The sequence below is a fragment of the Chionomys nivalis genome, chromosome 7, assembly GCF_950005125.1.
Source record: "Chionomys nivalis chromosome 7, mChiNiv1.1, whole genome shotgun sequence".
Lineage (NCBI taxonomy): Eukaryota > Metazoa > Chordata > Mammalia > Rodentia > Cricetidae > Chionomys > Chionomys nivalis.
Window position 1 is genome coordinate 2,817,045 of NC_080092.1, and position 20,133 is coordinate 2,837,177.

At 44.7% G+C, this 20,133-nt stretch overlaps 1 protein-coding gene across 2 annotated transcripts in view; it reads left to right on the forward strand.

Moving 5' to 3' along the window:
* Cpped1 (calcineurin like phosphoesterase domain containing 1) overlaps positions 1-20,133 on the forward strand; it is a 112,924-nt gene that overhangs the window by 11,363 nt on the left and 81,428 nt on the right. For both annotated transcript variants that reach the window (XM_057774837.1, XM_057774839.1), the window contains exon 2: positions 9,876-10,094. In XM_057774837.1, coding sequence (XP_057630820.1) covers positions 9,876-10,094 — 219 coding nt within the window. The remainder of the gene's footprint in view (positions 1-9,875; positions 10,095-20,133) is intronic.

Genomic DNA, 20,133 nt, shown 5'->3' on the forward strand with positions numbered 1-20,133 from the left:
GGTCTGAATGATATGTGTCAGACATGAACTTGCTATTGAGAGTCAGAGCAGTAACTCTCACTGGGGTGGGGAGTGATGGGGGAAGGTCTGGAGCAGCACAGTGGCAGCTGCCACCTGGTGGGCTGCGGTAGAGGAGCTGCAGAGTTGTCCTTGAAGCCCTGTAAAAGCTGGAGCAGCAGAGAGCAGACCCAAGAGGGTTGCAGTACAGGACAGGAAGGCTGGGGCAAGCGATGTTGTAGAAAAGGAAAGTCAGAGCTTGGCTGGCTGTGTGATCCCAAGATCTGTAGACTAAGGGACCAGAGGTTATGGTGGCAGAACTTAGGGTACCTGGGGGGAAAGCCAGAATGAATTGTGAGTGAAATGCATGAATTGTAGAAATGTTGGATTTTGAATTCGATGAAAAATAAACCTACCTACTCCTTTTAGGTTAATTCTTTAACTGACTAGGTATGTGTTGTTTTGAGTTTGCCGAATGAACAGGAACCAACACCTTGAATTCTTAAATTGTTGTACCCTGTAGTGATGTGAGGTAGTTCTGCCTGAGGCCTTTTGACCAGACTGCTCAGCCAGGGTCTTACACTTTGTGCTGTGTTTAACCAAACTCAGTCTATAAAGTGTGGTGAATTGAAAGGAAATGGTTCCATGGGCTCATAGGGAGTGGCTCTATTAGGAGCTGTGCCTTGTTGGAGTAGGTGTGGCCCTGTTGGAGGAAGTGTGTCACCTGGGGTGGGCTCTGAGGTCTCAGAAGTTCAGGCCACGCCCAGTGACTCTCTCACTTCCTGCTGTCTGGGAATCAAGATGCAGAACTCTCAGCTATGTCTCCAGCACCAAGTCTGCCTGCATTCCACCATGCTTCCTGCCAGGATGATAATGGACTACACATCTGAGCTATAAACCAGACCCAATTAAATGCTTTCCTTTATAAGAGTTGCCATGGTCGTGGTGTCTCTTCACAGCAATAAAAACCCTAACTAAGACAGAAAGTGTGATTTTCCCCCCTTTGTAAAAATTAAGAGATCTGTTTATCATTGTATTTTACCTTTAGTCATTTGGGGCTCTCTGTGTAGCATATCATGAGTGCGTACGTTATTACAGCAACAGGCATTCGTGACACAGTGACTTTCCTTAGCCTCTTCCTAGTCATGGGATGAGAACAGTGATTTTATTATAGTATTTATTATGTATGTATATATACAGTGACTAGCAGGCAATAGCAAAAGAATCTATGATGTTCTAATTTAAGAATATATTAAAAGTCAGCTTCTACTAACAATTGACAAATATACCCAAACGGTAATACAAGTGAGCAAGAGGAAATACATTGGCAGAAACAGGTCCGACATTTATTCTGAGATACTGACAGTGCCAACTGTAAAGAGACTTGCAGTTTGAGTCTGTCCTTCCGCAGGGTTTAGCACACAAGCAGTCTCAGGGAGCCAGTGTGTGATTCCCACAGGCTTTTAGGACTCGTCCCTGTGTCAGGTTCCTTGCACCTGATTAAACGGCTGAAAAATCTCAAAGGATTTTTTGTGAGGAGTTTATTCTCACCCGAGATCCACTATTAATCCCTTAATTTTGCAAGATGGTTGCCATGATAGTCTCTTATCAGGCAGCAGAAATCAGAGTTAGCCAGACCTTGTAACTCTGTGTGCGTGTGCAACAGATAAATTGGTTTGATAAGACAAGTTTTTTTCTCTAAAAATGTAAAATTTTTAAAATTAAAGCTTCTGAAGTAGAAATTGGTGGCAACCTTGAGGCGTTGGCTCGCGACTTCTGTGTGAGCTCAGATGTAAACCACCTGACCCCACATGTGTAGGACATTTGAAACTGCTTTTACTCCTTCTATGTTTTCTGGGTCTCCTCTTTCTCACCTTGAGCAAAATAGAAGAATTTCCCTAGATGGGAGCCAGGTAGTGAACTGACTGTGTGTGGGCTAGAGCAAGTTCAGGGCCTGTGGAAGGACCACGCATTTCAGCCAATCCTTGGCATGTGTCATATGAGCGCAGTGTGACCAGATTTTCCAAGAGAATCCAGAAATCCAGGCATGCATTAATATATATATTCGTATAGAATATGAATTTAAAATGTTGGCAACAGATTTCAAATTTTGTAAACAATGCGTGGGTCTAAGAGAACACATCTGCTAGCCAGACCTTGAGTTTGGCGTGTCTGGAGATCACCAATTAGCAGCCTCAGAAGCTGGGTGTCTGGGCAGCAGCCGTACCCTGCGTCCGCCTCATGCTGTTGGCAGACTGTGATCATCAGAGACTACGGGGAGAAAGTGCGGGCCTTGCCAGCTTCATTTTATGCATTCATCTCATTTACTGAGTCACTTCACTTGGAACTTTCTGGAGACAAGATGTCTACATAGTGATCAACAACTTTTGGGCAGCTGGGTTTGTGCGTCTTTCCAGCCTGAGACGCTCTCAGTATCACACCTTGATTGAATAAAAAGCTGGCTAAGTTCAGCTTTTAGAAACTTGCCACAACTGAGGTAGCCTCTGTTGCTAAGCTTTCCAGTTTCCTGTGGGTGGGCCGAAATAAATGGGCACAGTTCTCAGTACTACAAAGTCAGTAGCAAACTTGAAGCTAACCTAGCTAAGTGCATGAAAAGCTACAAGAAAAGCTAGGCCTGGGATTTTTGTTTGTTTGCTTGTTTGTTTTTGTTTTTTGTTTTGTTTGAGATAAAATCTCACCACAGAGCAGGCTGGCCTTGAACTCTCTACAGGAGGCTGACCTTGAATACCTCATCCCAGTGCGGGGTTGCCGATGTGTGCCACCACCTAGCCCAGAGCTTTAGGTTGCTGTGTCTGGCTAACTCAGGCATATACCCCCACATCCTGCCTCCTGGAATCCTTGCCTGTGGGATTATGATCCCCTATCCTTGGTGTTAGCTGACCTAGCAACTGTCATTGTGATAAAGAGCTCCCCAGAAGCAATGAGGATGGGGATGTCATGTCCAGAGCTGTGTTATGTACAATTATAATATACAAATATAATAATAATGATAATAATAATAATAATAATAATAATATAGTTGCTATCAGATTCTACCCCCCCCCCCCATGGCTTTGATGACACAAGTTCTCACGTTGTGAGATGCCAAAGAACCAAGGATGACCCCTGTAGCAAGACTAGTTAACTTCTGTGTTTAAGTCCAGTTGCCACAGAGCATGGAGCTTGGAGGCAGAATCTCCCTCATGAGTTTTCAGCTGAGACCTCCACATTGACCAGCACCCTGTTTGTTGCTTATGAGGGGCTCCAAGGCCAAGGCAGAATGAGCAGAGCCTAATTCATGACCCCAAGGGATTGGGATATGTGTGCTGTCTTAACCTGTTGTGTTTCTGGCAATTTGCTACTTAACAGTAGACAGCTAATTGGATTTGTTGAAGAGGCTAGAGAGATGGCTCAGTAGATAAAACACTGTCTATGCAAGTGTGAAAACATGAATGTGAATCCCTAAATCCATGTAAAGTTGGTACGTATGTCTACAATCCCAGCACCTCTATAGAGACATGGAGGTAGAGGCCGGCCCCAAACCCATGGAAAGCTGGTGTATATGTCTATAATCATGGCACCTCTATAGAGACATGGAGGTAGAGGCCCCAAACCCATGTAAAGCTGACACATATGTCTGTAATCCCATCACCTCTGTAGAGACATGGAGGCAGAGACCCCAATCCATATAAAGCTGGTATGTATGTCTGTAATCCCAGCACCTCTATAGAGACATGGAGGCGGAGGCCCCAATCCATATAAAGCTGGTATGTATGTCTGTAATCATGTCACCTCTGTAGATATATGGGGCAGAGGCAGAAGAATCCTCAGCAGCTCTTTCCCTCCTAATTATGGGACAGAATAAGAACAGAGACCCTGTCTGAAGGTAGAAGGAATGATACTTGAGTTTGTCCTTTGACTTCTACACACACTACAGCACACTTAAACCTGTATATATGCAAAGATGTGCTGCATTCTTTTATGTTGCATTTGTTTTACTCTGTGAAGCTGTGTTACTTTGCCTGCCTAAAATACTTGATTGGTCTAATAAAGAGCTGAACAGCCAATAGTAAGACAGGAGAAAGGTTAGGTGTAGCTGGAAGGCAGAGAGAATAAACAGAAGGAAAGCAAGAGAAATCAGTGAGCAAGAAAAGAAGGGACCAGCCACCCAGCCAGCCATGAAGTCAGACTGAGAGTAAGATCACAGAAGTAAGACAAGGAAAAAGCCCAGAGGCAAAAGGTAGATGGGATAATGTAAGTTAACAAAAACTGGCGAGAAATAACCCAAGCTAAGGCAGGGCATTTATAAGAAATAAGTCTCCATGCATATTTATTTGGGAGTTGGGTGGGAGACCCCCCAAAGAGTAAAGAGTAAAAGACAACCAATCTTAGGGTTTCAGTTGCTGTGAAGAGACACTATGACCATGGCAAAGTTTTATAAAGGAAAATATTTAATTGGGTGGCTTACAGTTCAGAGGTTTAGTTCATTATTGTCGCGTGGGACATTGCAGTGTGCAGACAGACACGGTGCTGGGAAAAGGAGCTGAGAGTTCTACATCTTGATCTCTGGGCAACAAGAAGTGAACTGTGACACTGGGCTTGAGCATAGGAGACCTTAAAGCCACTCCCCTCCCCTGTGACACAAGTCCTTCAACAAGGCCACGCCTCCTAATAGTGCCACTCTCTTTGGGGACCATTTTCTTTCAAGCCACCACAGGCGTCATCTGGGTCAGATCTGAGACTCTTTAACCAGCACATTGTGTTCTGTCGCTCATCCCACGCGTACTTTGTCAACGTTTGATCATGTTTTCATCATAGCCATCAGTTAGAACCCCTGCTTGGGTTCTCCCACAAGAAAAACCATGCCTCTGTCTGTGCCTGTGCTGTGTGTGGTGCACACGTCCTTGCGTATGGCTGTTTTCACTGTGCGTCACCATGTCTTGTAGGAGCTGAAGCATCAGAGCTGGGACCAGTGAGGCGGGTGAGTGAGCAGAGGTGCCGGCCACCAATCTAATCACCTGTGTCTGGTTCTTGAGATCCACACTGTGGAAAGAGGGCTGACTCCTAAAGGTTGTCCTCTGACCTCTTCATACAAACACACATGTGCCCTCTCCCCAAAATACATAAATAGATATTATGAAGTATTAGAACTCACCAGTCACTAAAGAATTCTTCAATTAAGCTCTTACCATTCAAATAGTCTTGGGTTGCTTTTGAAAAGCAATTTCCAATGTGATAATTGGATAGTCATGGAAAATACTAAGAAATGTTTAGGACTAAATACCTAACTAAGCTAAAAAGAGTCAGGGGGAAAAAAGAAAGAAATGAACAGGAAAAAGTACAACCCCAAATATGTTGCAGTTAAAAACAAAAAAGCCTCCTCAGAGTGTTGTTACTGAAGTCTCAGTATTGTCTCTTCCCCGGGACACCAAAAAAGTCTCCTGCCAGCAGGCGTCCTCGGCTGGCTGCAGACCAGCTATTCTCAGATGTCAGTGGGTCACAGTTCAATGTGGGATTCACCTGCCTAGGCCCCACCTCCCGCTGATGTTGTTGGCCCTTCACAGGACAGCAAGCTCAGATACCTCTCTTTACCTTGCATGACTTTCACTGTTGCCAGCATTCCTCCCTCCTCCCTCCAACCTCCTTTCCAGGCAGTTCTCCTTAATTAGATTTGTCAGGCATTTACCTCTAAGAGGACAGTTTCTCAGGAAAAGTAAGGGGGCATGGGGTCTCTGGGCATGTGTTTTTCAGTAGTGACAGAAGCTCTATAAATCAATTCATTCAGGGATGGTCTCAGACTAGCTAATTGCCATGACTTGAACTACTTTGACAGTGCTTCTAGAGCATCTTGAGGAGCTGGACTTTGCTGAGGTGGGAAGCAGACAGTAGTTTTGCCCTAGAAAGGATACCGTACAGGTCATATATCCTGAGGTAGGCCTGAACTTTGGAATTCAGTTTCATCCCGTAAAAAGCTGACCCCTGAGAAATGAAGGAGACAGGCACTCAGAACAGTCCCCCTTCCAGGACAATGGTTGTCTAGTCCCGCAGTCTTAATTCAGTCTGATCTTTATATGTCTTCAAATTTACTTTTACAGTGACGTGTGTGTGCTGTGGGACAATGATCTTGTGCCCTGTAAAGATTTATCAGTTGTATTGCTTTAATAAAATGCTGATTGGCCAGTAACCAGACAGGAAGTAGAGGTGGGGGGGGGGGGCGAGAACAGGAGAATTCTGGGAAGAGGAAAAACAGTCTGCAATAGACACAGAAAAAGCCAGACAGAGGAAGCAAGATGAGAATGCCTCACTGATAAAAAGTACCAAGTCATGTGGCTAACGCAGACAAGAATAATGGACTAATTTAAGATATAAGAAATAGTTAATAAGAAACCTGAGCTAGCCGGGCGATGGTGGCGCACACCTTTAATCCCAGTACTCAAGAGGTAGAGGCAGGCGGATCTCTGTGAGTTCAAGACCACCCTGGTCTACAGAGCTAGTTACAGGACAGGTTCCAAAGCCACAGAGAAACCCTGTCTCGAAAAACCAAAAAAAAAAAAAAAAGAAACCTGAGCTAATAGACCAACCAGTTTATAATTAATGTAGACCTCTGTGTGTTTCTTTGGGACTGAATGGCTGCGGGACCTGGGGGGACAGAGATCTCAGGCAACGTGTGTGTGTGTGTGTGCGTGTGTGTATATGTTTGTGCGTGTGTGTGCGCATGCATGTGTGTGTGTATGTTTGTGCATGTGTGCGTGTTTGTGCGTGTGTGCGTGCATGTGTGTGTATGTTTGTGTGTGTATGTTTGTGCGTGTGTGTGTGTGTGTGTGTGGGCATCTGTATGTCAGCTGTGTAATTGGAGGCTAGAGGACAACGTTTGGGAGTTCATTCTCTTCCACTGGAGGAAAGGGTATGGAATTCATGTTATCAGGCTTGTGTGGCAAGAGCCTTCATGTACTGGGCTATCTCTTGCCATCTCCTTTTAAAATACAAATACCTACCATGTAGTCCAGGGTGGCTTCCTGCTCCAGCTCTTTCTGGTTCCCTCCCCAAGAGCAGGGTGTGCAGACATGCGTCACCATGCTGTTGGACTGTTTAGCATGATTCACGTTAAGATGCTACTAGTGACCATCAGCCTCTGAGCAAACCCTTAAAAGATACGTTGCAAGTGCAGGATCCTGAGCCAACAGCTGCCTGATGAGGTTGCTACAGTAGCTGGGTATTGAACGTGCATGAGAATGGCTTCAAAGCTTTGACTACAAAGGCTGATTAACTGTCTAGTCTCTGACATGGACAGTTTGCAATGGTGCAAGTCCAGATCCAAATTTTCTTGGGTCATCTTTAGCCCACTTAGGAGTCGTTTATTGTCTTCCTGTGTATTTGACCTAATATCCTTGTGGCCATTAGTTAAATCACTTGGAATGTACACAGTAGCTTCTAGTAGTGATCAGGCTTAGAATGCCATCACACACCTGATGTCTCCACCAACATATTTGAAGAATGTTTTAATTTATGATTTCCTGTGTTCTTTTATTTAAAAGCTTCATGAAATTGTTTCCATGTTGGAAATAGAATCTGGAGTCACTTGTATCTGTTTCCTGGGGCAAGGTCACATGGTCTCATATTTGGCTCCAGAATAAACTCTTTTCTCCCCTTTGAGGTGAAAGCTGTATTTTTGAATCAACAAGTCAAATCTATTTATTTTGTACTTCTTCATCATAAATTGACACTCTAAGTTTTTACTAAGTAAATATGGAATGAAAGATTTATCTTAATAGACCCAAGGACTATTGACTTTTTGAGGCTCTTGGCTATTTGTCATGGGAAACCACTTATTAAAATGTTTGCTGCAGGAAACTTTCTAAACTGTGTCAGCAGGTTGATTTACTCTGTGACCTTGGGTGCCACTCACTTCCCGGATCTGCTTCTGATTAATTTATATGTTTTAAATAGCTCTGCAAAGGACCTCAGAAATCAGAACATAGCTAAAGGCGATCAATGGCATACAAAGGTTACTATTGAAAAAATAGGAAAATGTTACTAACAGTTAACTTTAAAAACACAAAGCATCTAGTAGGGTTCTTGTTGTTTCTTTTTCTTTTTTATGAAGCGTATTCAGCTCTTCAGGAAGAGTCTCTCTCCCTTGACCATTGTCTCTAGCTTGAGTTGTAGTTATCTATTGCCACCAACAAATTATCCGGCAACGCGGCAGTGTGAGCAGCAAGCCTGCATTATTACAGAGTCCCCTATGGGGGTCTGGGTACATTTGCTGGGTTCTGCTGCCACTAAGGCTCCACTTAAGGCACTGTTCTTACCCAAAAGCTCAGCAATGGGCATCCTCTTCCTGGTCCACACACATGGCCATTGACAGGATGCAGTTCTTTCTGGGATGTTGGCCAGACTCTTCTGTCTGTTCCTTGCCTGGTTTGCCACCCCATAGGACAGTTTACTATATGACAGCTTTGTTTAGTTTTCTCCTAAGACAAAATCACTCTATGTAGCCCCTGGCTGACCTGGAATGTGTCTCCGCCTTCTGAGCATTGGCATTAAAAGCATGTGCCAGTGTACCCAGCTTGATATGACAGCTTTTGACTAGGGAGCAGGGAAAGCAGAGGGAGGAAGATCGCAGTCTTCTTCCAGTCAGTACTGAAGGGACATTGTTGACTGTGTTCTGTTTTTTGGGAGCAGGTGCATCCATACTCAAGGTTACAAAGGCTGAGAATACTATCAGGTAGTACCTTTAGGGACTGTCTTGGTCTTTCTATCACACACAGCAAGGACTGAATGAAAAGGAGTCAAATCCTTCAGTAGAGCTTGCTCTCTGTCCTGAACAGTGAAGTGCACACCAGAGTCCCTGCCACTCCTTGCCTGCAGTTAGATCAGGTTGGTTGTGGATGGACTTAAAGGCCATGATAGCTCAAGGATTAATGGATTAACATGCAGGTACCCTTTGTTCTGCACGTTTGGTAACTTTATAATGTGTTATATTCTTGAAATTTGTCAATACTAGATGCTAGTTTTTCTCACAACCCCCACATAAAGGTTGATATGATAGATATGTTAATTTGTTTGTGGTAATTATTTCACCATTTGTATATGTGTAACAACACAACAGTGTGTGTGGGGTCTTTTGTTTATATATATATATATATATATATATATATATATATATATAGTTTGGTTCTACCTCATTTAAACTGAAAGAAATAGAATTCCCATGTTCACGTTCACAGTGTGCTGTCACCAAATTCACACTGCCTTTGAATTTTTAGCATTGACTTTTTTTCTTTTCTTTTTTTCCCTTTCATATTGATCCACTCATTTTAAGATTTCAAAACTTTGTTCCTGGCACTGCATCTCCCATCAGATAGCCAGAACTTTGAATGCCAAGTTTTATAATTAAAATTCTGTTGCATTCCCCCAAAACAGCACAAATGGTGCCATTAAGCCTGGAAGAAAAGATTCGTAAGCACTTTACCTGGTAATTTAAATATAACATTCTGGCAGCACTGGTTTGGGGTATTTTTAATTCCAATTAGAAAACTATTACTGAACATTAATGTCTTCTGCACTGTGCTCCACTGTGGTCTCTGGTTCATTTTCGATGTCTAGCTTTTAAACAAACAGCTTGGGGACAGGGCTAGAGCAACGCCTGTGGTTTCCTGTGGCAGTTGGGAATCACCAGCTCTCCTGCATTATTACTATAAATCAAAATCCTCCAGACAGACACAGGGAAACAGTGTGTTTGCAGAGCATCTTATCCAAATGGCCGACCTAGTTTAAGAAAAGCATTGTTTCCACTTGCATGGTAACCTGGATGCCTTCACTGACAGATTTTCTTTCATCCCTCCCCCACCTGTTTTTTTTTTTTTTTTTTTTCTCAGAAAAGGAAAGGGAATGGAAAGGCCCATTCTACTTCATCCAAGGTGCAGACCCACAGTTTGGGCTGATGAAGGCCTGGTCCACTGGGGATTGTGACAGTGGCGGTGATGAATGGGAACAGGAGATCCGTCTCACTAAGCAAGCTGTTGAGGCCATCAACAAGCTGAACCCCAAACCCAAATTCTTTGTTCTTTGTGGCGACCTCATCCACGCCATGCCAGGTAAGCAAGCCTTGGGTTGTCATGGGTGATTTTTTTCTTTTTCAGCTAACCCTGACAGGTTATAGGCAGGAAAAGGAGATTTTCCTCCAGAGACAGCTCCGTCTGGTATTGTTCTTATTCTTCAAGGTGGTCTGCTGTCATCGAATATCAGAAAATGTGTGCTCACTTTCTATTTAGAACTTGGCGAAGTTAATTACAGTAATTAGGCCCAGTTACAATTCTGATAATCCAAACTTAATAGGAAAACCCACTCCCTCTCTGTCTCCTTGCTACATTTCCAAGGACAAACATTATGACTTCCAAAGACTACGTCTGGAATTTTAGCTCTTCTCTGTCGTTGGAGCCCATAAGACTATACAGTGACTGCACAGCTGAGACCAGTTGACCAGTCCACGGGAATGTACACACCCACATCCACACGGAGAACCCATTTCAGTACAGCAGCAGGAGCACTTGCCTTTTGGAAAAGTCACTGTCAAATCTGTAAAAACCTTGTGAAGCCATGATTCTTCCCTCCGAAATGGGATTCATTCTCAAAATGCCTCAGCAGCAGTGTGGAATTCATTCTCCAACACCAGAGGCCAGAGGCCTTAGAGTGAGAATGTTCACTCTTTGTTCTAGCAGTCACTTTTACATAGAGACAATCCCCCTACACACACACACACACACACACACACACGAATAAGAAGACCTTACCTGACAGACAGGTCTGGGTGTGGGTGAAGTCCAGATTCAGGGACTTTTAGTAGCCTTATCTAATTGTTTGGGACGTCAGGTACTTCCCCGTGGACGCTGTTCTTTCCTGGGTAGTGTCACCTGTTTTGGTGTGCTGCTTTGTTAGGTTGTACCTGCCCTTTTTGTGGTTCTAAATGCACGTGACGTGATTATCTTTGCCTGTGGCATTTCCCAAGGATGTCTGTAAAAACTAGAGACCTGGTGGAGATTGCCACCTTTTCCTTCTTCTCCTCGCTGCTTCTTTGCCCCAAAGAATAAAGAATATGTAGAGGTAGCATACGTGTGTCCATTTATTCCGTTTACCCTCAGGTCAATTAGCCAGGTTTTCAACTACTATGGCAAATTTTAGCTGGACCCTGTTGGGGTGCTGAGGCTGGTACTCAAGGCCCCCAATAATCTGTAACTGTAATCTGGTCCCTTCTTTAGTTGTCATTCTTTTTCAATTTTTGTTTTCTGTGTATGGTTGTTTTGCGTTCATGTGCAGTGTGTGTAGTGTGTGCAGTATCTGCACAAACCAGAAGAGACATCAGATTCTCTCAGATTGGAGTTCCAGACTTTTGTGAGCTACCATGTGGGTGCTAGGAATTGAACCCAGGTCCTTTTCAAGAGCAGCAAGAGCTCTTAACCACAGAACCATCTTGCTAACCCGAATTCCTTTGCTTTTTACACTCTTATTTCTCCCACAGGGGCTCAGAGGTTGTTATCTGAGTTTGATCTCTCTGTCTCTCAGCTATGTTTTCCACTTGACTGACTTCATGTGCAGTCAGGCTCTCTAGGGAGTTCTAGGTTTATAGAAATCACAACATAAACAAAGTGACCTGTTTTGGATAGTCCAGTCAGAGTCACAGACCACATTCACCTAACTTGCATGGGCCCAAAGCTAAATTGTGAGGTGAGTTCCACAACAGCCATGCTGTCTGAAGAATGGAATGGTTTCCTTGAAGAAAAGTAGGATGCTGGCCCTCGAGCATTTCTTCTTTGACCATGCTTTGCTCCCTGGAGGAGAAGGGGAGGGCAGGAGGGAAGAGAAGGGAGCAAGTGAGAAGGGCTCAGGAGGAAAAAGTGTTTGGACATTTCTGGAACTCTCTTCCTTCTCTTAGACATCCTCACTCAATATCCTTCTGTCTCAGAAAGACCCTCAACCCAGTGATCAAATGTAAGCAAGGAGAAGGTGGCCCTTCCCTTCAGAGAGGCCAAGCTAGCTTCCATGGCCGCTTCCCCTTCCCTGCCCCCATCTCTGCTTACTATAACAGAAGTGACTTGGAGACCAGGTAGCAGTCATGAGCAGTGTCTGGGAACATCTGCGCTTGTCTAACTTTACTTGTCTTAACTGCTCCAGAAGCCGAGACACTTTGCAAATAGCGGGGCACATTTCAGGTTTTGCTATCCAGCTCCTGCTGTGACTGCCTGTGCACCCGAGCTCAACCCAGAGTGAAAGTGGCAGCTGGGACGGTTTTCTTTAACATTCATGGCGAACAACAGGCAGGGAATATTCTCAGGAGTGTCTTTGTCTCTGGTCACTGGTGTCTTATACAAAGTCATGCGTGTGGCCATGGCTCCTCATCTGTCCTTGGACCTATAAAAACAGTGACAGGAAGAGGGAACGGAAGACAGTCATCTCAGAACCAGGAGCCTGGGCTGCCAGCTCCCTGCCCCTTTGTGATGAAGTAGGTGGAAGGAGACAGTCCCCTCACCTCAGGCTCTCAGTTTTTTAGTCAAGAAACCACAGAAACAACAAGAATGCAACATGGCCTGGGGCTACATAGTAGTCAGAAAGTAGAGCTGAGTAATGGAGAGACCTAGACCCCATAACAACTTCAGGTCCCGGGATCCAGACACGTGGAATGGGGACAGCAGCACCCTCCCTGTGCAACAGAGGTGACCATCTGGGCAGCTCTACACAGGCCTTTGTTTTATAGTGAAGTTAAGTACTAGCCGCTCATTGACTTGACCATTTTGATGACTTATGGCCCGAGGTTCGCGGGTGTTAAGATACTACAATGTGGAGATAGCTATAGGCTTAGCTTCTGCCATAGTAAGGCAAACAAGGGGATGGCTTCACCAACCCAGCACATCATCACTGTTGCTAAATGGTTTCTTCTCAGTTAGCTGATGTCTTCAGGGCAATACGGCCCCATGTGCTTGGACCACATGGTGGGCAAAGATCTGGTTCTGTTGACCCTTGAACACAGATACAAAATTAACATCTTTCTGTGCAGTGACTTCAGGGTATCATGAGGCTGCCTGGAATTATATAACATGTTCTCGTGGATGTTTACCAACTTGTTCTGAATTATGTTAATATATTCAGTCACATTTCAAAATCAGATGTAAAATAAAAGCTTTTCTTGTGATTACTTTGCTTCTTAAATAGAATACAGTGAACACAAATAAATGAAAAGATAACATTTTTATGATCCGTCTTAACCATTGGTCGGAAGATCTTAACATGTGAGCCCATAACCTTCTGCACATACTTTATATCCAAGGTGACTGGATCAGAACTCATAGTCTTCTCTGAAGATCTGCGCTGTGCTCAGGGGTTTTAGCTGAGCCAGACAGAGGACTGTTTTGAATATTTTGTCAGAGATTAAATAGAATTTTTTAAAGCTAGTTACAATTTTTTAAATATGCAGTAAGTTGCTTCCCTCACTTAACACGTACACCAGGGCTGCCTAGAAAAGTAATTATTTGCTTTGACTGCTTAGCACTTTGTTAATGACCAAATGCATATATTAATAAGCAGATAAAATCAGGAGGCATGCTTTTAATTCTACTATAAATAGTATCTTGGGTCAAGTAGATATTAACTCAAAATGAAGCAAAACAACTTTCCAAATAATGACTTTTTTAGTGAAAATATATCCTTTTCCATTGTAACTCTCCAGCGTAACATTCATTCATCCACAAATATTCCCTGGGTGAAGAGTGTCAGTGGCAGCATGGTCACTGTGGGTCTAACAGTGGAAATGAGAAATCAAGGCCTGTGGCCGCTGAGAGTTAACAGGAAACAGATGCATAGGTCGTGGGAGGGAGGAGTCATTGTGCTAAGGCTACAGCTTGGTTTTGGTCTTCATTTTACAGGTTCTCTTATGATTTTTTTAAGTGGTTTTTATTTTCTAATATAACTTCTCTGTGAGATTAGCCACATTAAAAGTGGCAAATTAAGATCTTGTACATGTTACTGAGACTATCGATTTCCAGCCCTTCAGCTCTCAAGCCCAGGGTGACTTTTCTTGGCCCTGCTGACACTGAGTCATCGACCCACTGACAGTGTCCCCAGGAGCCTCGTTAGAATCCAGCAGTTCTGAGCGGATGAGCAATTGGAATGTGATGATATAATTATGAACAAGAGATTGCAGTGAGCCTTGTGTGTGCTACGGACACACACGTGCATCCCTGTGTATTGGCATTGCTGTAACTCCATGAAATGGGTAACACAGGTCGATTCTTCGCTTATATAAAATGTCTTGGAATAGTTGTATGTTAGCGCTGCCCGAGCGACTGCGGCATGCTTAAGTTTCTTTCGAGTGTCAGCCTCAGGAGCTTCTGCTCTGTAAAGGGAGGCAAACCCATGCTCACATCACTCATCCAAGCAGCTGAAGCAGGGCATGCTCACTCAGACAGGTCTGGAGGCACAAAAGCACAGCCTGAGTCTGCAGGGCTGTGCTCCTGGCAAGCCTCTCCCATCCAAAAGCTGCGTGATTTCTTGGCTTCCTGTGCATCTTCAAAGCCTGTAGTCTTTTGTCTTTTCTCCGGCCTCTGCTCCAGCCTCTGGGATTCTCCTTCTCCATCTGACTGGCCTCCTCCGCGATACAGATCTGGATGATGACACCGGGCCAGCCTGATAGCCTAGAGCAGTCCCTCCATCCGCAGAGTCTCCGTTGCCATGGAAGATGAGGTACTTAGAAGAACTGGGAGCTAGTGTGCCGGCATCTCAGAAAGGGCTTTCTCAGGCCACCACAGATGACTTGTGATGAGTGAAATCCAGGGTGTGTGACCGGCCAGTGTCGGTGCCGCCAGCTCACCTGCTCTCAACAGCAATGCAAAACAGATGCAAGAGTTATGCTATTTCCATTTTTGCTGCCAGGGTAACTGGCTCTGAGCAAGGAAGTACGTTCTCCCAAGGCCTCATGGCCTAAATGTGGTGGACTCGCTCCCTTTCCAGACCTCTTGCACTTTGATGGTAGTGCTGTACTATTAAAAATGTGGCCCAGGAAATGACTGGAGCCCCCTTGAAATGGAGGACCTCTGCTCCAGCTAGATCCAGCAGGCCTTTATGAAGTCACCAGATGAATCTGACCCACAATAAGGCTTGAGATGTGTGTGCTTACACCAGACTAGGATGCGTAGGCCCAGAGTATTCTGTTTCTCATATTTTATATACAATACCTGTGTGCCTTCCAGGAGACAGTGAGAATTTCCTTCAAATGTTATTAATGATGGTATTTTTAAGCAAGAGAACTGCCACTCCTTTATCTGTTTGCTCAGGTTTCCGAGGAAATGCTTGGAAGTGTGTAGGTTTTGTTTTTCTTCTTAAATACTCTGAGTGACTAAAGCAGGATGCTCTCCTATAGAAACGCCCACAGCAGCACATTGGCAAAGTGCCTTGGAGAGCAAGCACACCCATTTTCTTTAGCTGAATTTGTACGTGAATAGTCAGGACTGAGCTTCTTATTTGGATCATGTACTTGCACAAAACTCTATCTGTCATTCCAACACTTTGGAGACTCTGAAAATTAAGACTTTGCCTTATATTTAAATTTATTTTATATAACAAAGCTGCCCTGAATCGACTGTTCCTTGTCTTTATCTAATGGGACACTTGCACATTTGTTGGTAGAAAATTCCCGGACTGTAGTTCTCAAGCTCTTGCTTGGTTACTACATAGTCTGTCCTCTCTATTCTCTTCTAAAGTTTGTAAAACTCCACTTTTAAATGAGATGTAGCTCAGAGGGTTTTGCATAAGAATTTATGGGTCTGCTGGGCGGTGGTGGCGCACGCCTTTAATCCCAGCACTTGGGAGGCAGAGGCAGGCGGATCTCTGTGAGTTCGAGACCAGCCTGGTCTACAAGAGCTAGTTCCAGGACAGGCTCCAAAACCACAGAGAAACCCTGTCTCGAAAAAGCAAAAAAAAAAAAAAAAAAAAAAAAAAAGAAAAAGAAAAAAAAAGAATTTATGGGTCTGCAGAATAGAGGCTTACAATTTACACAAACATCTCATTAAGCAAAGGCTTCTTTGCTTCTTTCTTGTTCGGACTTGTGTGACTCCCCAAGTTAAGTTCTACACGTCTTTTACAAGACAAACACTTATTAATTTCAAGGTTTAAATGGTCTCCAATGTCTTAAAGTTTAAATTTGGGGACCATTTCTGTTGGGACAAAGGGCCTTGGTGTGAATCTGGAATTGCCCCAGAGATGTCTGGAGCACATTGGAGAAGGGGGATGCACACAGGTGGGTTTGTTAGGGACAACTGAGAATAAGCCACTGAGAAGGACATGTCTTCATGGTAGAGAGGGGCTAGGCTTTAGCAGAAATGGCTGCAGAGGCTGGAGAGGGCCACTCAGTGGCCAGGTACTGAGGAATGGGTGTCACCATGGAAGTGTGAATTAAAGATACGGATAAATGGAATTATGCTGTTCCTTCAGGTAAAGGGCCTGAACAGACCAGAAAAGTAAACTTTCTTTTGGCTTGGTATCCTCCACCTTAAACTGGGTGCGAAGGGATGGGCTAAAGTCTGGATAAAAGTTGTTGCCACCCAGTAATCATCCGGGCACTTTCCCCACTTGGTGACCTCTACTTCTCTGAAGAATGGGTAGGTTGGGAAAGGGAGGCGTTGAGCAAGGATGGAGTGTGTGGTGCGCTGGGCTCTAGGCAAGAAACAGAGCCATTCATCTTTCTGTTACACAGTCTAGGAAGTTGATGTTCATTTTTCTCATGCCAGGCAGACAAACAAACGGGCAGACTCTGGTGCAAGAGAGTCTGATAAGCAAAGCCTCAGAGGCATAATTTAAAACCAAAACCGGGATTAAGGCTCAGGCCAGCGGAGGACCTTATCTCAGTCCCTAACACTGCCAAATTCACCTTCCCCAAAGCTTAATTCTAAGGTCCTGGGGGCAGTGTGCATATGAGAGATGTGTGGATTATTAACTGCTGGACATGGCGGGGGCGGAGGGGGGGGGAATGTCACGTGAGCCCGTGTCTGCTTCCCAAGGGTCTTAGCAAGTGGCTGCTCATGGTAGGCACCCTATTACAAATTTCTAGAATAGATGAAATTTAATTTGACAAATCCGTCCTCCATGCCTGTTCTGTACCAGACTATGATCTAGAGCCGCCAGTGAATGAAATGGGTGAACCTGCCTTTTAGCTGGAAGTAAAGGATATGTATATAGAGAGACCCCACCTCTCTCTCTCTCTCTCTCTCTCTCTCTCTCTCTCTCTCTCTCTGTGTGTGTGTGTGTGTGTATGTGTGTGTGTGTCACTTTACTCTCTTGAAGGATTCGAGCTAGAATAGATCTGGATCTTTTATTCACTTTCTAAATTGTGCAAGCAACATGTGATTGAAAATCTTCATGTAGACTCAGCCATGACGCCTTCACTGTAGTTCAAAGCCTGTATACATACATGCACAACAACCTTCTTCAAGTTTAAACACAGTCACACTCTGCACATTGTGCTGTGACTTATTTCTTCCCTTCCGAGTGTCTGGACAATCCTTCTGTGCTGATCTACACAGACGGTGTCATACACTTCCCAGTTGTCAGCCTTCCCTTCTGGTCATCCTGGTTGAGATAATTTCCCTGAGATAATTGAGGGTGGGAGGTAATCTGAGGTGCTGCCCCAGTGACCCAGGGTGCCCTCCTCACCAGCCACTCTGCTCTGTGCTTCACTGGAGGACCAGCACTTTCTTTCTATGTGGTCCCTTTTAGGCAACCGACAGCCGTGGTCCCTGTGACACAGGTAGATAAGTTGCTGCTCTGCACACCACGTCTCAGAAAGTTTCCATTGTGTGGAAGCCCTTGTGTCCATCATAAGGTGGCTCTTTTTGTTTTTAAGAAACTCGGTTACTTCACATTTATTTCCTCCACTGTGTAATTAGCCTTGCAGCTTTGCTATTTTTAAGTGCCTTCTCCAAGAAGTACCAAGATTTAAAGACAATTTTCAGTACAGCTTCTTATACAGAAATGGGGATTTATTTGCTTGCAAGGGTGTGATACCTCAGTCAAAACATCACCAGGCTTGGGGATGAGTGGGGCTTTCTTCTTCATTCAGTTCTATGCCAAGAAGCAGCCAGAGGGCAATCAGCTCAGCCCCTTGGCTCCCTCACTCCTTCACATCCATTATAAACCCCATGGAAGTATCTGCGCAATCAGGGACAATGCTCCCCTCTGCTAAGACTGATTAAAAGAGGTTTGAACTAATCTACCTAATATTACTAATTAGGGGAATATGGGGCCTCAGCTGCATGGCTGTTTCTGATTAGGTGTGTGATTACTTCCACCGCTGCCCGCATCTACCGCATGTGCACATGGCTGCTGGCACAGTGTCAGCTCTCTTCCCTGCTGGGCATCTTAACCCTGCTTGTGCCAGGGGATCCTTTTGGCAGATTGGCAAAGTTCCTGGACCACATCACATAATAATGTTTTCAAACACAGATTCCCAGTGAAATCAATTAATCTGAAATATAATCAACAAAGTACTATCCCATAATATGATTGGGTGGCACGCGTGCTTCTCTGTTGATCCGTTATCTGACATCTGACAGCACGGTGATTCACTGCCAAGCATTCTACTGACAGTGACCCGGTTAATAGCTGCTGAGTTTTATAGTGACAGTGGACTCCGTAGTCTGTGGCATGGGCAGCAACTGAAGTGTGATCAGAAACGTCTGTGTCGCTGCCGCCACCACGAGTTGCTGCTAACTCTGTAATGGAAGGGGGTGCTCCATCGGCATGAATTTAGTGGGAATCTAGTTTTCTCCTGTCTTGAATCCCCACCCCACTTCTGCGGGTCCTATGGCCCAGACTAAGAGCCTGTGTCCCCCGCAGGAACACATTCATCTTCGTGACGGTGTGAACAATGTAACTGGCCAATACACAAGTTAGGTGGGAACCTTTATGTTTAATTAAAGATTTCTTAAGTGGAGAGAAATGTCGGTCTAGGAAAGGATGGCCATTTGGTTATTTGAAGAAAAGGAATGACTGGAGCTGATAGGAGGGGCTAAACTGCCTTTTGATGAGGGACACACAAAATGTCCACCAGATTCCTTATCTCTGACTTCAGCACTGAAATCAAAACAAACAAACAAAAACTCGCCAGCTGAGAGAAACTTCCCACGTCTGTGCGCTCCGTGACACACTGGGAAAGCTTAAAGGGAGCCCAACAGCCATAGAAAATGATAAGTAAGAAACAAAAGTCAGGCCAAAGCCAAGCAGAGGCTCTCGTGACAAGTCAAGACTTCCTCTGGGTACTGTAGCACAGGTCCAAGATGGTGGCTCTTCCCTCAGGAAGACCTGAGTAGTCTTCCATAAGGAGGATTTTGTCCCCCTAGTAATCCCTGGAAAACTGGGTGGAGTTCAGGGCATTTGCATAAATTCCTTAAGTTTCTTGGTTTTCATAAAATCTTTTAATGACTTCTGAGACCTAATTTTAGTGTGTCAGCTTCACTGGACCTGGGGATGCCTAAGTAGTTGTTCAGTCAGTGTTTCTGCTTCTGTCTGTAAGGGTGTTTCCAGGAGAGATAGGCGTTTGAGTCCAGATGGAGGAGAGGTCTGGCCTCGCCAGTGTGAACAGGTAGCATTCAGTACATACAGTAAAGCAAAATGGCAGAAGACGGGCAAGTTGGTCTCTCCTTGGCTGTGACCGCTCCTGGTCTCAGGCTGGCATGCGCACCACCAGCCTTCCTGGGCTTGAAGGCCGCTGGGCATGATTTCTTGGCCTCAATAAACATGAACCAGTCCACATAATGAACTGCTCTGATAATACTTTGTGTGGCTCCTGCTGGTTCTCTGAAGAACTCGGTACATAACTGGCTCTGGGACTCCGAGGGATGGAAGCTTCCAAGGTCCTAGGAGCAGATACGCTTATGATCTGGTTCCTAATTTCCGCTCCCTCCTGGGGACCCTTGCCTCACAGCAGACCATGCCTGGAAGCCTTTAGACAAGAGCAGGTGCAGTCTGCTCAGAGGTGCCAGACGGCCTCCGCAGTGCCCCCACACCCTTCCTTGGGCTTTTCTGGAGCCAGTGAATAGAATCATCCCAAACTTGAAGAAGCCCTAGCAGAGCAAGATGGAGCAGGCAAAGCTA